Below are 15,363 nucleotides of genomic sequence, written 5' to 3'. Positions count from 1 at the left end.
TCTATTTATAGCGATGAGCTGGAGAAATTCATGGAGAGCCAGGGTGCGGCCAACCCAGGCATTCTCATCTTAACCACGAGCCTCAGCAAACCCTTCCTGAGGCTGGACAAATATGTGACTCTTCTGCAGGAGTTGGAGCGGCACATGGAGGTAGGTGGGATGCAGGACCACTGGTCAGACCATACCCCTTAGTGCTAGGGCGTAAGGAGAGCGGACCCAATAGGCTGCTTTAAAATGCTTTGGCTTTTCCCTCTCCCAGTGTTAATTAGCAGATAATTACTCAGCAGACTTTTAGCTGTGGTTGTCCCAATCCACATCTGTGCCTGGGAGAGGGCGTCAGACCCTGTGCCATAGTGGGAGAGGTCCCACTGCCAGGGGAGAGCTGAGCCTGGCAGGGAGCTGCATGCTCCTGGTAGGATGCTGTGGGGGTTCTACAGTGGATCTGGGGACACAAGCTTCCCTTATTTCTCTTCGCTTCCAAGCTGAGTGTGGGAGTGGAGGTTTTGTCGCATGAGTCAGTCGGGTTTAAGTTGTGATGCCCTGGGAGAAGCGTGGATGTACGCAGCATGGATGTGTACCACAGTGTTCCCTGTACTGCTGCACAGCTAGAGGTGGGACAGGTCTGTTCAGGGCAGCTCTTGTCCTGGGTTCAGAGGGGCTCTGACAGCTCCATCACACACTGGATACCTTATGATTTGCTTGGCACGAGGTCTAGATGGTGAAGACTTTATGATGTAGGGGCCTGGATGCCCAGAGTGCTGGGAGCATACCAGCATGCAGCAGCAGCCAGAGATAAGAGGCAGCATCCTGCTTCCCCCTCCCTGACCCAAGATGTGTCTTAAACCCAGAGCTGGAATTACACCCCTGATGGGAATTCCCTTGCATGGGAGAAATCACACCCTTGATGGTGCAGTAGAATGCAAATAGAAGTTTCCTTTGTAAATGTGAGACCAGAAATCCACCCTACATGTTTGAATTGATTTCCTCTCCTCTTACTCTGCCTTATGCTCGTTCAGGTAGGCTGAGATCAATGAGCTGCATGGCTGCGGGGGTACCTGGGGGGTTTGGGCTGCCCCTGGTTTTGCTGGGGCTGTGGGCTGCTTATTGTGCTCTGAAGGGCTGTGGCTCCTCGTGTCTCAGGGATTTTTCTCTCCCTTCACTAGGAGGCGCATGCGGATCACGATGACATCCTGAAAGCCATCACATCCTTCAAGTCTCTTGTGGTAGGTGGCGATTCTTAAAATAGAGCGCTCCATTTCACAGGTGCGTTTCATGAAGAGTGAGTCAAGCCTGACATTTGTCTCCACGTTTGAAAAAGAAAAGAAAACAACGGAGAAAAAGGTCTTTTGGAATGGAAAAGATGGTTGATAAAGACTCTTAATTTCAGGTTGCAAGCCTTGGGTGCCCCTCTGGTTGCGTCTCTCAGCAGTCGTGTGCTGGCTGTGCGCTCCCAGCAGCAGAGATCTCCAGCTCTGAGTGCTGCTGCAGAGCTGAGTGTGGGCAGCGCTGGTGGCTGGGGCCCTTTCATCTCCTTTTGCTTTGCACCTTCGTCATGTGCCACCTGATGCTGTTGGTTGAGATGTGCCCCATGGGCATCCCTGGTCGAGACGCACGTGTTTGTGGCTCCTGATGCTGTGGCCATTAGTGAGGAATGGACAAAAGGCAGCAAAATGATGAGTCAGAGGCACCTACCAGTGCTGTTCCTGTGTTCTGTGCTACCTACGCCCCTCAAGGTCTTGGTGCAGTGAAATGAAAAAGAGGAGCGAAACTCATCCACATGCACAAAGGTTTCATCTAGCAAAGCTTCTTTCAGTTATTATAAAAGCTATCGTCTCTCTTTCTTTGTAGCCACTAGATACCTTTCACTATAACCACTCCAGATGTGGTCCAACTTCCTTCCTTAGCATGGCAGAGGCAGGTTTCATTGCTTAGCAGCGCAGATAAAAGATGGGGAGGAGAAAGTTCATAGAAAACAGGAAAGGGTGATCATGTTACATTTACTTAGAAACTCAGCTCCCGCTCCATTTATTATTCTAGGAGGGGAATGGTTCTGTGAAATTGTAACGTGTCATGAGTCTTTAGGAATGCCCATAAGTGATAGATGGCTTTCTTTGAACTGTGCACTGAGCAACACAATGCAATGGTGGTAGGACTAGAGGGGTTCGAGGTTAGATGGGCAGGGATGCTTCTCGTGGGCCCACGGTGTCTGGGGTCAGAGAGATGAAGGCAGTGACTGCACAGCCCTGCACCTCTGTGCACTTGGTGTGAATTTGCTCCACCAGCCCACAGTTGTGAGCATCGCTGCAGCCTTGTGCAGCTCCAGAAGTTCCCTTTTGTGCTGCTCCACTGCACGGCATCTCACTGCAGATTGTGATAAGGAAATATCTGCACATCTGATCTGTAGGGGCTGTGCACCACTGCAGGGATGACTCCTTTTGCTGCTTCAGCAAGATGGGATGAACCTCTGAGTACCAGCAGAATGAGAAACGTTTCGCTGTGTGGCTCCCTTGGTTTGGAAAATGTGACCCTGTACTCTCAGAGGTAGAGCTGGTTTGGAAAGAAAAGTTTGCTCAGTGCAATTGGTTTGGAATCTGAACATATTCATTACACCATCAATCAGTGTGGTGCCATTCTTGACAGGGTTTGGGAAGCAGAGCCGAAGCAGTGATGCTTTCACAAGATGGCAGCTGTTTCTTATGAGTGATAGTATTGACCTTGGCTGGGTTTTTCTCATCATTCTGGGTTCCTTTTGTGGCAAAGGAGTAGAACTGGGAGCCCTGCAGTGCAGTGCGATCCCAAGAGTGCTGAGCCCAGCACGGCTGATGGGTGAAACCATCTTCGTTGGGATGGTCTGGGTTTGTGCTGGCCCTTTTGCTAACGGGGCGCTCTGTGGTGATTTGCAGTCGCAGTGCCAGGAGCTGAGGAAGAGGAAACAACTTGAGCTGCAGATCCTCTCCGAATCCATCCAGCGCTGGGAAGGAGAGGACATAAAAACAATGGGAAATATCATCTACATGTCCCAGGTCATGGTGCAGAGCGGGGGCAGTGAGGTGAGTGCATCTCCTGCACAAAGGCATCTTGCCCCAGTGCCCTGTTAACATGGCACATTACTTTCCTCTTTGCTATCTGTTAACGTCGCCTCCTTGGGGTGCCTCTTTGCTATCTGTTAACATCACCTCTTGCCACGTCCTGCATGCATTGTGTGACAGGCAGAACCCACTGCCCAAGTGTCACACCTGTACCTCCAGCAGGCACCCACCAATAGTGTTAGACCCATTAATACTGTGTGTTTGGTGTCTGCTGGGTGGGCAGTGCCTGTTAGCATTGACTTGTTTGCTTCCCTATGACCTGTTCTACAAAGCCCTGCAGTGTCCAGTCCCCGAGTTCTGTTTGGGATGTGAAGTGCTGGGGACGTGAGCTCTTGGTCTTCTGATGGGGAGGGGAAATCAGTAATATCTTCAGAATCAGCAGGATGTGGATGGAACTGTTTGCTCAGGAAAGCCAAATAAGATGCTGTAAAGAAAACAAAAAGCCAAAATGAGTGGTTTGGGGTTGGTCCCTCTCAGATCGTGGCTGCAATTGCAGCAGGTTTGGTTTGCTGCAGGGCAGTGCTTGTGATGCACTTCAGACATGCCTAACCTCCATTCTTGTCCTGGCAGGAGAAAGAAGAGCGATATTTCTTGTTGTTTTCAAACGTTTTGCTCATGCTGTCTGCAAGCCCACGGATGAGTGGGTTCATCTATCAGGTAGGCACGCTTGATTTGAAGCTGCAAGGCATCAGGTGTGGAAAGGATATCAGATATCTCTTCATCAAATTCGAATCTCTGTTGTGATGTAAATGGGCTGGGAAGCGGGGCTGTGTTCTGCCACATGTGCCAGGGCACACTGTGAGCACCTCTGTGCTACCGACGGGTTAGACAGCATTTGGGAAGTGTGAATGCTCTGCAATTAGAACACAAAACCACACCGTACCTGTCCTGCATGCTGTTCTCAAGCATCCGACTGTGTGTTGGGTGTCCTGAGCTCACCGTGGGGTTTTTCCCCATACAAACTGCCTGTCAGTGGATGATATCTCACAGTCATATGTGAAGGCGATGAGGCAGACGGTGAAGGTTTGGGAAGGATTTGGCTGAGTTTTGAGATGTCACCCACCAGTGGGAGGGAGGTGAGTGGGCAGCGCATCACACAAAGCAGAGGCACAGGGAAGGTGTTCAGAAGGACCAGGGGAAGTTGGTAGTCCTGGCTTCTGTGTAAAAAGGGCGAGTAGAAAGAGTGGCAGGTGAGCTGGGGATGACTCAGCTGCCATGGGAGCCTCTGCTCAGGGGTTTAACCTGGTTGTGCAGGGAAATCTTGATCCATACATCAGAGGCACCTCTTCCCGCAGTCTGAAGCCTTCACAAATTAGTTTCTAATGGCAGTTCCCAGAGAAAGAAATCAGCAGAAAGGAGCAGAACGCCATGCAGGAGGCAGTCACTAACACTGATTCCTGCTCACTTCTCCTAGGGAAGGCTGCCTTTAACAGGAATGACGCTGACAAAGCTGGAAGATGCAGAAGGGAACGAGCACGTGTTTGAAATCGCAGGTCAGTGTGTGGCCTCTGCCTGGGGCTGCTGGAGTGCAAGCAGCAGCTGCCACCAGTACCAGTCCTCCTCTTCCTCTTTGCTCTTGTACTATGGGCTGTCCAAGTTCTGGGCATCTCCCCGTGCTAACCCAGCTAAAGTTGTCTGTTTGACCCCCTGTTGCAGGGAACATGATGGAGCGCATCACTGTGTCCTGTAGCACCAGCCAGGACTTGCACGAGTGGCTTGAGCACTTGCAGAGGTTGACCAAAGGGACGTGCAACACCGTGTCCAAAACACAGTCCTGGAGCACCCATTCGGTAAGTAAGCTGCCTCCCAGCCTGCCTGCTGCCCGCTGTTCCTCAGTGCTGGCTGAGCTTTTTCTCATCCATTTTCTCAGACATTTGGCTCCACCGGACAGATCCGTGGTCCCCTGGAGCCCCCCAAAATCCTCAAACCCTGGAGCTTGAGCTGCCTCCGTCCCGCTCCTCCCCTCCGACCATCGGCAGCGCTGAGTTACAAAGAGGTAATGCTGTGTGCCTGGTGAGCACTGTGATTCCCTAACACTTGTGTTCAGCCATCTTATCCCAGTGTGGGTTTGCTGCTCCTTTAGGCAGCAGGGATGCTGAGAGAAAATGCTGTGCAAATGAGTGATGCATGCTGGTTGCTGCAGCTGGCTTTGAGCTGCAAGTGAAGCCTGAGCGTGTGTGTTTACAGGGTCAACCCCATCCCCGGTGTCAAGCCCACAAGTGCACTGAGGGACAGGCCTGGTGTTTTGTATGATTTATACCTATGTTTTGGTGGCCAGAGCAGAGCGGTGCAGCAGCCGTGATGTTTGACCCCATATTCACACACCCATCACCCACTGGGATGTGTAGCATCCTCCGCAACAACCCCCAGCCCGGGGTAGGAGGCAGCGTGGGGAAACCCAAAATAAACCCCTGCTCCCATTCTCACCCCCCACTGCAACTGCAGCGCCGTCCTTCCCTACCTTGCATTAAACTTTTGGGATTACTCACCAGTAACGTGGCAACGTTCCTCTTACTGACTGAGCACTCCAGTTCTGAGTCACCGGCCTTTCTGGGTACGGCAGCATGGGAGCATCATTGCCTGGGCTCCCAGGGGGAGAGAGATGGGGATGGGGACAGGGCTCACGGCCAGCTCAGCCCCCCAGCACGCAGGGACAGCAGCCAGAGGGCTGTGGGGCTGCTGTTCCAGGCAGAGATTTTGAGGTCGCTTCACCGTGTTTTGATCTATTTCTTCAAATTCATGAAACAACGCATTTCACTTTGGGAATTAAATTGATCTGCGACCAAATGAATAGGTGGGAAACCACCCTTAAGCTTTGCGTGTTCCAAATCTTTAATGTAGACTAAACAGTGCTTGCATGGTGCACTGAAATCTAGGGAGAGGCTTTAATTCGAGGAGAAATTTTTCCACGTGAAAGTACAAGGGTGAGATCGATTTACTATAGAGGCCAAAACCACAGGTGGAGTGATTTCATTAATACCTCCATCTCCTTCGCTATTTCTCACTCATTCCCTGCCGTGGATCTTTTACACCATCAGTGTAAAGGAGGTGAGAGGCGGTGCCGGTGGCAGGGAGCCCCGAGGGGCTGCACACAGCATCTAGAAGGCCCCAAAATGTGGTGAGGATGGGAGCAGCGGTATCACAGCAGCCCCAGCCTTCATGAGCCTTCATTTGCACTCACTGCTGCAGAGCCCTCTGATAGCAAAGAGCTTTCCCACCACCTCCAGGTGATAGCCCTGGGCATGCAGCCCATGGCCCTGCAGTGGCAATTGCAGTTATTGGTCCCAGATTAAACTGTAGCACAAAATGAGCGATGCTAACAGCTGAGCACGAGTCTCCTTGTTTGTACAATGAACAAATACAACCATTTCAAGTGTCACTTGCAAGGAAGAGCGTGGGGGAGTTTGCTTAAAAGATGAGAGATTTTCAGACATCCATTGTTACTTTAATTGGCTTCTGGTGGTGTAGGATGGGATGGCACAGTCTTGTGCATTTCCTCATACCTAACTGTGTTCAGGAAACCCCAGAACCTGCTTGCGTACCGCACAGCACCGCTGTTATTTCCATTGAAATTGGGTCATTTTTCCTGTTCTGTTTCCAGTAATCATTTGCAGTGACAGAGCAGGTGCTGTGGGTAAAGCAGTGTGCCCGGATTCAGGTTAGTTAGCGAAGTGAGAAAGGTTTACAGATGATTTCCATTTCGTTTCTTTCTTTTTGTTGGTTGCATTAGGTGAAGGGGTTTTTTTAGCACTGGGATTTGTAATTTCTGCTGCTCGGAGCAGCAGGAAAGCCAAGCAGTGCCCTCTGAGAAGCCACAGCCCTGGGCTTTGCCATAGGTTGGGCAGAGCACTGCGTCCCTTCATCCCCAGGCATCTGTGGGATGTCAGCCCGTTTTAAGCACCGTTCTCTTAAACAAGCAACATCTACTGAAAGCTACCACTAACCCAGGAGGCATGCTCTCTGTATGGATGTCTTCGGAGTGGATTAATGCCTGCTTCCCATGAGTTTCCCATGTAACTTGGTCAGTTTTGCATGGCGCCGTTCTCCTTTGCATGCCGATAGCAGAAGCAGTGCGGAGGGTGTGACGAATTAATCACAAGACTAACATTGAAATGTGTTTTAGAACTGTGGATTTAATGGACTCGGTCAGTAAAATCATCAGTCTCTCACACTCATCTTCTCTTTCTTTGCATATTCATTGTAGAGGATGTCTTATATCTTAAAGGTAAGGGTAGATACATCTCTTTGGCTTGTCGTGGCAAAGACTGCTTGGTGCTGTTCATGCTTCTTGTGCTTGCACAACCCTTGTTTTGCCTGGCTGTATCCATAGCTTAACACGAGAGTCAGTGGCAACTGGCAAACGCTGAGAGATCTCTCAAGAAGGATTTAGGACCCTGCTATTAAAACTTCCTGGCATGCCTCATCGCTCCTTAAAATTGGAATTGCATGTAACCGATTAATGTACTAATTCCTAATCAGCAAGACGTGTAACTCGGTGAAGGAGACAAAGAGCTTGTGTTCCTTCCTAGCGGAGCCACAGCAAACACTAACTGTGCGTGTGCTTGTTTGTTCTCTGTGTATGTTGGGGCTTATTTGTACTCTCAAGCAAATGCGGTGCATTGAGAAGCAATGCCGTTTGCTATTCATTTATTCTTATTAGAAATCAAGTTGTGTCAAGGAAATAAACGATGTTTTAAAGTTTTCTGACACAGGCCACGTTGCTGATAAGCAAACCCAAAGTGCTGTGAATGTGGCTGAGTTCTTTGGCCAAAGGCTGTTAGCTGAGAGATACCTGCTAAAGGAGCGTGTCCTGTCCCAGACCTGCGGGTGCAGTTTCTACTCAGTGAGGTGGTGGGGTCACCATCCTTGGAGGTGCTCCAGAACCATGGGGATGTGGCACTGAGGGACGTGGTGATGGGCACGGTGGGGTGGGCTGGGGTTGATCTTAGTGGTCTTTTCCAACCTGAATGATTCTATGAATTCCCACCCCCGTGAGAGGGAGCAGCGGACACAGAACTGTACATGGGAAAAGCAGTGAACACCATTTCCCCCACCGTTGTCATTGTCTGCTTTGTAGTGCTGTAATGCTTTGTGCGTAGCACCAATAGCTGCATCCAGCCCGAGCTGCTCTGCTGATGGAGCTGCCTTTGGTGCTGGTTGAACACAGCTCTCTCTTTCCCTACAGGACTCCAGCAAAAGTCCAAAAACCATGAAGAAGTTTCTTCCAAAAAGGAAAACTGAGAGAAAAGCATCAGATGAAGAGTTTGTTATTAGGAAAAGTAAGTGCTGATTCTTGTTCTTTTCTGGTGCTCAATATCAAAGGATGTTGCAAAGGCCAGAAAATGTGAAGGAGCTCAGAAAGGAATTAGGGAAAGTCCCAAGGCTGTCAGTCAAGGAAACAACACCTTCTTGCCCAAAGGCTGAACGCAGAGATCTTGGCTTTTGCAGCAGCCGATGTCTGTGCTGTGTTCCAGGTACTGCTGCACTGGAGGAAGATGCTCAGATCCTGAAGGTGATCGAGGCGTACTGCACCGGGGCGGGCTTCCAGCAGGCACTCAGCTCAGGTGGGCACACAGCAGCTTCTTGAAGGCTCCTCCTGCCTGTAGCGCTGATAACCCTCTGGGAAAAAAAAACCCAACTTGTTACATCAGTGAGCAGTGAGACTCATGTTAGGAAACTGTGTGGTGTTCAATCTTTGAGATAAGGGAGCTTCATCTGCTCAGTGGTTTAGTTGCCATTGTTTTTCTTCTAAACACAGAGAATGAGCAGATAGGAGGGCAGATGAGACGCAGCTACTTCACCAGCACTTGTTAGGAATTAAACAACCCTAGTCAGTGCCTGTGGCTGTCAGCACTGAAAACCTGATGCTAATCTCAGGTTGCATGTAGCTTTAGAAAGGAAGCATGAATATTATCTCTCCATCAGCTGCGTATTTAAGAACGAGCTGCTTCATAAGAACCTATCTACCATCTTCAGCGCTGGAAATAAAAGTATTTATCACTGCTGGTAAGATGTCAAATTAAATCACTGAGCTATCAAATTATGGCACGTTTGTGAAAGGGAGGTCGTGTTCTTCAGAGAGCTCCTGGCCCTCACCGAGGCAGTTCGTTTATAAGTAATGATGGAGCTTGGAGTGCTCTGGCTCTGGAAGCTGTCCCTCGCTGCTCTGGCCCAGCAGCACACCCAGTCCCTGCATCGCCCTCCCAGTCCCTGCTGTGGGCTCCAGGAAAAGTCTCCCTTTTTTCTTCCTGATGAGCATTTCTTGCATGCAGGCTCCCGTAAGGACTCCATCCCCCAAGTCCTTCTTCCTGAGGAGGAGAAAATCATCATCGAGGAAACGAGGAGCAATGGTCAGACTGTCACAGAGGAAAAGTAAGTGAGGCTGCAGAGCCCTGGCCAGGCTGCTGCCTTGTCCCAAGAGCACCAGGCTGTTCCAGTGGCTATTTTCTCCCTTTTTAAGTACAGCGCTGCATTCTCAGCAGTTCAGAGATAGCTGCTTCCTCCTGGGAGCCCACACAAAGGTCTTGAGAGCCAACGTATGTAGTCCCAGCGCTCCTCCGGGTGCAGTGAACTGGGTCAGGGAGGACAGAACCAAACAAGGGGCTTCGTTGTTTGTTTTTCTTTTCCAACTGCAGACACTGCCGTCTGCTGCTGCTCCTTGGAGCAATGCCTGAGTGCTCCCAGCCTGCTCCATACCATCAGCATTGGGGTGGTGGTGTTGGCCCCCTCCTGTTCCCCAGGCAGCACATTCTTTCTACATTTCCTTTTTGCAGCCCAGCCCGAAGGATTCGAGGCTGCTCTGTAAGATACACTTCAGTTTAAAAACCATTGTTTATTATTTTTTGTAGCAGCATAAACAAGGAAGCCAAACCACAGAGCTTGTTGATAACTTCAAGACAGCAAAGCAGGGTTGCTTTGGTTCGTTGGGGCTTTTTTTTTCTTCAGTTTTGAGAAAAGAGCCGTGAATTTATGGCTGATGGTCTACCAGTGCTCCTGGGCTGCGTTTCCAGAGTGACCTCAGCGGCAGCAATACTTGTAATGGAGAAAAAGAAAATACAAAGGAAAGAGAAAAGCAGGAGATAGAAGCACCATTGCCTCAGTCACCAAGCTCCCGATGCTGTTGCTGATTTACTGCATTTCAGCCCCTTATGTTTTCATTTAATTTCTGGTTTTTTGCATTTTTTCTTCATGCAGGAGCCTCGTTGACACGGTTTATGCACTGAAAGATGAAGTGAAGGAACTGAAACAGGTAATTGCAGCTTCTGTCTGTGCTGTGAGATGGCCGGGAGAAATCTCACCTGCTCCCACCCTGTAGCTGCAGACACATTGCTGCTGCCATGCCCACCTGCAAGCGCTGAGGGTCTGCTTGAACAAATCAGACCCCAAATAGCCCATGTGGTTCATCTCCCAAAGGGGCAGTCACCTTGTCACCTTGTCACCTTGTCACCTTGTCACCTTGTCACCTTGTCACCTTGGCTTGTGGAGCGCATGGGTGTTAATCACCCCTTTCTTCCTTTTTTTTTGGCCTCATAGGAGAACAAAAGGATGAAGCAGTGTTTGGAGGAAGAGCTGAAGTCCCGGAAGGACCTGGAGAAGCTGGTGAGGCGGCTGCTGAAGCAGACAGATGAGTGCAGCAGGGAGGAGACGGGACGCAAGTCATCGCTGATTGCCTGAGCTCGAGGAGAAGCTGCTGGCAGTGTGACCTCAGGTGTATTTTGGGAAGCAGAACTGGATCCTTTGCCTCTTCTTCCTCCTCATTTGGTTGGTTCGTTCGGGGAATTTTATTACCAAAAAAAAGAAAAGGAAAAAAAAAAATATATAGTTTTTTCTTCCATTTAATAAGGAAATGAAGCAAACAAGCAATCGACCACAACTCAAGCAGTCAGCGAGCCGTCTGTGATTCACAATCCATCTGCAGCAGCTGATACCTCATTGGAGCAAACCCAGCCTGTGCCAGTGACTGCCACTCACAGAGGGTCTGGCAGCAGTTTCTCATCACTTCTTGATGCTTCCGTTCCCTTCAAAAGCACCAGTCCCTATTTATTGAATGAAAACACGATGGAGTTGGCAATGAGCAGAAACCAAAAAGCACCGTGCTCCTTCTTTCAGATAATCACGACTGGGGAAGTTATTCCCATCCACTTTCTTCTTCCCCATTAATTGACTGTAGTGAACTGCAGCCCAGCAATACTGCAGGTCCTGTGTGGCCTCGTTTCTGATTCAAACATGCAATTAACACCAAGGCGTTTTAACTCCTTGGGGAAGTCAAACCTGGAGCACCTGTCAGAGCACACGGGAAGGTGTGTTGCACAGTACTGCCTCCTAAGAGCTCGTTGTTAGCACAACAGGTAATGCCCTCAGCCCCTTTTCTTAAGCATGACCTGAAACTCCTTACCCCCTGCTTTCTTTTCACTTGGAGTGTCCACGTATTATATGAGTTTATAGTTTTGCTGTGCTTCCCCTCGCAGGATATGCTTTTCTCCACATGAAATGCAAACACTGCTTGACAGCAAAAACAGCCTCCAGATACGCTCGTCCCCTGCTCCCTTCTGCCCACATTAGGCTCCCGCCTGAAGGCCAGGATGGCTGCTTCTCCCCCATTGCCCCAGAGGGGCTTTTCTTATAGGAAAAAGTAACTTTTTGGATAGGAAAGGTATTTATATTTAGGCTTTGACGAAGAGCTGGAATGCTCCTGGGGCAAGGACGTGCAGCACCTCCTAGATCCGTGCACAGCTCCTCGAGCACAGCACATGGACAACATGCATATGTATCAGTTATCTTCACCTTGTTTGGTGTTACACCTTAGTTTATAACTGATGTTTTCTTTCCTTCCTTAGCAGCATTTACAATTAACCTCCCGTTAATTATAAGCCTTCAGAGTATCACAGGGCAGCACGGGCCCTGTGTGTGCAGACACACTGCAGCTCCTTACAGTCCTACGTGGGTCATGAAGGATATAACAGAGGCAATAATTACAATTCTCTCCTTGCAATTAAAATTCAGGCAAGGAGTCTTTAGGGAGAGCTGGACCCTGCTGTGCTGGCAAGCCATTTCCCAGCATAACCACCTTCCTGCTTATGCTGGCTTGGCTGCAGCGCTGTCTGCCCCAGCATCATCGTACCTGGAGGTGGGCTGGGCTGAGGCTCACTCAGCACAAGGAAGAAAACCAAGGGCTGTTTGTACACCTAGGAGAGGGTAGGAATGTTTCCCCACTGCCCACGGTTTAGTTGAAACCCGTGCTGTGTACATATGCATGTTTGTAAGATGTAAGGAGATGGAGGGCGCACTGGGAAGTGTTGGATCAGGCGTTTGTTAAGAGCTAGAAGCCAAAAAAATAATAAAATAAAAAAGGAAAAGAAGCCATGCCGGATGGACAGCAATGTTTCCATATTTACTTTGTTTACAGTGCTTTGTAAATAGGTTCCAGTGAGTCTGTCTTTAGATGGCTGTTGTGTCAGCTGCCTTCCACTTTGTCACGTAGGTTTATTTACTGTAACTACTTGTGCGAGTTCAACTTTTCTAACATGTTTTTATTTTGGACAGTTTTTTAATTGACATTTTCAACAAATAAAGGATAAAAATCGCTTCTTAGCCCTTTGTGTCCATCTCCCCTCTCTCTGGAGCTGCACGCAGGGAAGCAGGTCGGTGCAGCACAACAGCCTGCCAAGCGCTCAGCAAGTAACAGCAATACTTGCCACGGACATCTCTTTTTTCAGAGGAAAGGGGCTGAAATGCCGTGTTCTGTGCTCTGACCCGCTGGACACCAGGGGGAATGCTGGTGTGGATGGTCACTGTGGTGTTTGGGGGTTGTTCCCATCGGTGCTGGGGCAGGGAGATGCCTTCCCATCCCTAGAGCCCCAGTTGTGTCCCATTGGCAGGAATGCTTTATGGAGAGAAGCTCTTCTCCATCGCGCCACTTGATTGCTGTAGATAAGTCTGTTAAGTCACTTCCTGCCTTTTCTTCTTTTTTTGGGGGGTTACTGTGTTACCTATTTTTTTTTCTGGGGATTAGGTGTGGTGACAGGATTTCCTTTGGTCTATTGCTTGGACAAGTCTTCTCCTGCACCCTGGTTTCTTTAACTCTTTGGTGGGACACTCGGTGGTACTTCAGGAAACTGCAGAGCAGAGCAGTGCCACATCCAGACCCAAGTGTCCCTGAGCACCAAGTGGTCCAGAGAGCAAAGACAAAGCAGCCCTCAGCTCATTTTGGAGGCAGCACCTCCCTTCCCATGTCCCCATGAGGCCAAATCCTGGTCTTAACCAGAACCACCCCAGTCTCTACTGAATATGGGCCTTATTTATCCCCTTCTCTTACACCAGGTCCCAGACGTCCCCTCTGCACAAGCAAAATAGCTCAGGCAGCACCAGCATCCTCCAGGCAACAGAGCTGAGTGTCAAAAGCCATCAGTGTGAGAGCAGACCCAAAAAGCAGCTTAATGCGTGCAATCAGACCCCCGGTGAGGCTGGAGCAGCCTGAGAGGTGCCCATTTGGTGCCACATGCCGAGGCAGCTGCCACCAAAGTACCCAACATATTCATTTTCCCCTCAGCCCCTTTTCACTTCTTCGCTCAGGGAGGAGAAAAATCATCTTAGAAACCATAAATTCCACAGCCCAGTGAGTGACAGCGGGGCCCTGCAGGGAGGGAAAAATCAGAGTATTGATAACCTTCAGACTTTCCACGGGGAGAGGAAAGCTGCGGCACCGCAGAGGGGAGGAGAACAAAGCAGCCCAGGAGAAGGCCACGGGCTGAGCCTGACAGCTGGATGGTGACACACACATCGCCTCTCCTCCCACGTGCAGCCTCTCATCAGCATCCCACAGGCTATTTTTGGCAAGTGAAGATACAGAGGCAAGAAACAAGAGCCCCAGGAAAGGCAGCGGTGCAAGGCTAGGAGACTCACTGCAAGGGGGAGGTGGCATTTAGCAGCTTTCCAGCCCAGCAGCACCTTCACTCCTGAGAATACTGTCCTCCCCACCCAGATCCCTACAGGCTCTGACTTTGTGCACCGCACCATCCCATTCCATTCCATCCACCTGCTGCAAAGCAGGAAAGAGGACCTTGCATCATCCAAGCACAAGCAAAAGACCTCTTCCAGCCAGGTGCTAGAAATCCCCTAAATGAACATCTCCAGCTGCACCTCATGCTGCCCTCCTGCCCTTGGTTAGAATGCACCCAGCCCTGCCCTGCATCTCCAGTGTGTCCCATTGTGTTTGGGGCCAGCTGTCCCTGCTCTGTCCCCTGCACTGTCCTGATGCCCTGTTAATCCCCTGGCCCTGTGTAGGACATCAAGAGGTCACACTGGGAAGTGTTCACAGCATTCATAGCAGACAAAACCCCCATCCACGGGACATGATGTTGTGCAAAGCCCCATTGCAGTGGGTGCTATGGGGTGCATGGCTCGGCAGGGCTCTGCAACCTGCACAACACTTCAGACACGCTCGAGAAAGGGGACTCCAAATGTCAAAATGCATTGCAAAACACAACCACATGCAGCTCCTTCACACTGCAGAGTTTCCCATGCACTTCAGGTTAGTCCCTCTGTCCGTAAATACGAGGCAGTTTTAGCTCAAGTTAAATAAATAGCTTTTATACATGGCATGGTACAAGAACGCTCCGTTCTCAGACAAAGTTATGCAGCTTTGGAGAACAGCCACAAAACTGCAAATTGAATTAGAACAAAACCAGGCAGGCGGAGCAACCCTGCTTTGACTTTGTGGAGGCAGCGATGGGCACCCACCACTCATGTGTCCAACCTGGCAGCACCTGCACTCAAGCACTGCAGCAGGACCAGGCCTACAGACTCATACCACGCATACCCTAGAGAGCACCCAGATCTGATATCTCCTCCATTTGTGGACTTTTTGCCTCCAGAAGCATCTCTGTGCATCACCTTGTGCTCCTGCCACCTCAGTGCTTTCCTGGTCCTGCTCCCATGGAGGACAGTACTGGAGAGGCAGCATGTCCATACCTGACCATGGTGACCAATGCCCCTTCCACAGGGGCTCTCTATCTGACATGAGAGCATTCTCTTGGGCAAATTTGGTTTCACCAGAAGCAGAGCAGCAGCAGTGCCCTACCGGAGCTCTGGGTTGAAAGTAGCAGCCACCCCAGCCACCACCAGCAGCGTTTTTGATGATGGGTGAATTTCAACCAGCGCAAACTTGGCCACGTTGAGCAAGAAGGCTGAGTCCTGTAGGCAGCTATGTGTGGAAAAAAGGAGTTCTCAGCCATAATACAGTTAGGGTGGCAATAATGTATCACCAACAGCCAAC

The 15,363-nt window shown here is 50.0% G+C and overlaps 1 protein-coding gene across 4 annotated transcripts in view; it reads left to right on the top strand.

The window, feature by feature from the left end:
• Positions 1 to 12,680, top strand: part of ARHGEF6 (Rac/Cdc42 guanine nucleotide exchange factor 6) — a 29,711-nt gene extending 17,031 nt beyond the window's left edge. For 3 of the 4 annotated variants that reach the window (XM_072335117.1, XM_072335116.1, XM_072335113.1), the window contains 13 exons: positions 12 to 150; positions 1,164 to 1,223; positions 2,904 to 3,050; positions 3,660 to 3,746; positions 4,504 to 4,582; positions 4,746 to 4,879; positions 4,960 to 5,085; positions 7,294 to 7,314; positions 8,275 to 8,368; positions 8,564 to 8,653; positions 9,362 to 9,461; positions 10,284 to 10,338; positions 10,623 to 12,680. In XM_072335117.1, coding sequence (XP_072191218.1) covers positions 12 to 150; positions 1,164 to 1,223; positions 2,904 to 3,050; positions 3,660 to 3,746; positions 4,504 to 4,582; positions 4,746 to 4,879; positions 4,960 to 5,085; positions 7,294 to 7,314; positions 8,275 to 8,368; positions 8,564 to 8,653; positions 9,362 to 9,461; positions 10,284 to 10,338; positions 10,623 to 10,763 — 1,273 coding nt within the window. In that variant the 3' untranslated portion in view covers positions 10,764 to 12,680. The remainder of the gene's footprint in view (positions 1 to 11; positions 151 to 1,163; positions 1,224 to 2,903; positions 3,051 to 3,659; positions 3,747 to 4,503; positions 4,583 to 4,745; positions 4,880 to 4,959; positions 5,086 to 7,293; positions 7,315 to 8,274; positions 8,369 to 8,563; positions 8,654 to 9,361; positions 9,462 to 10,283; positions 10,339 to 10,622) is intronic. The other variant, XM_072335114.1, reaches the window with a different exon arrangement.
• Positions 12,681 to 15,363: the final 2,683 nt, after the last annotated feature.

This window comes from Excalfactoria chinensis, chromosome 4 (genome assembly GCF_039878825.1).
Source record: "Excalfactoria chinensis isolate bCotChi1 chromosome 4, bCotChi1.hap2, whole genome shotgun sequence".
Classification (NCBI taxonomy): Eukaryota; Metazoa; Chordata; class Aves; order Galliformes; family Phasianidae; genus Excalfactoria; species Excalfactoria chinensis.
Note: the sequence above shows the minus strand (reverse complement) of the source record. Positions and strands in the feature narration are given on the sequence as shown.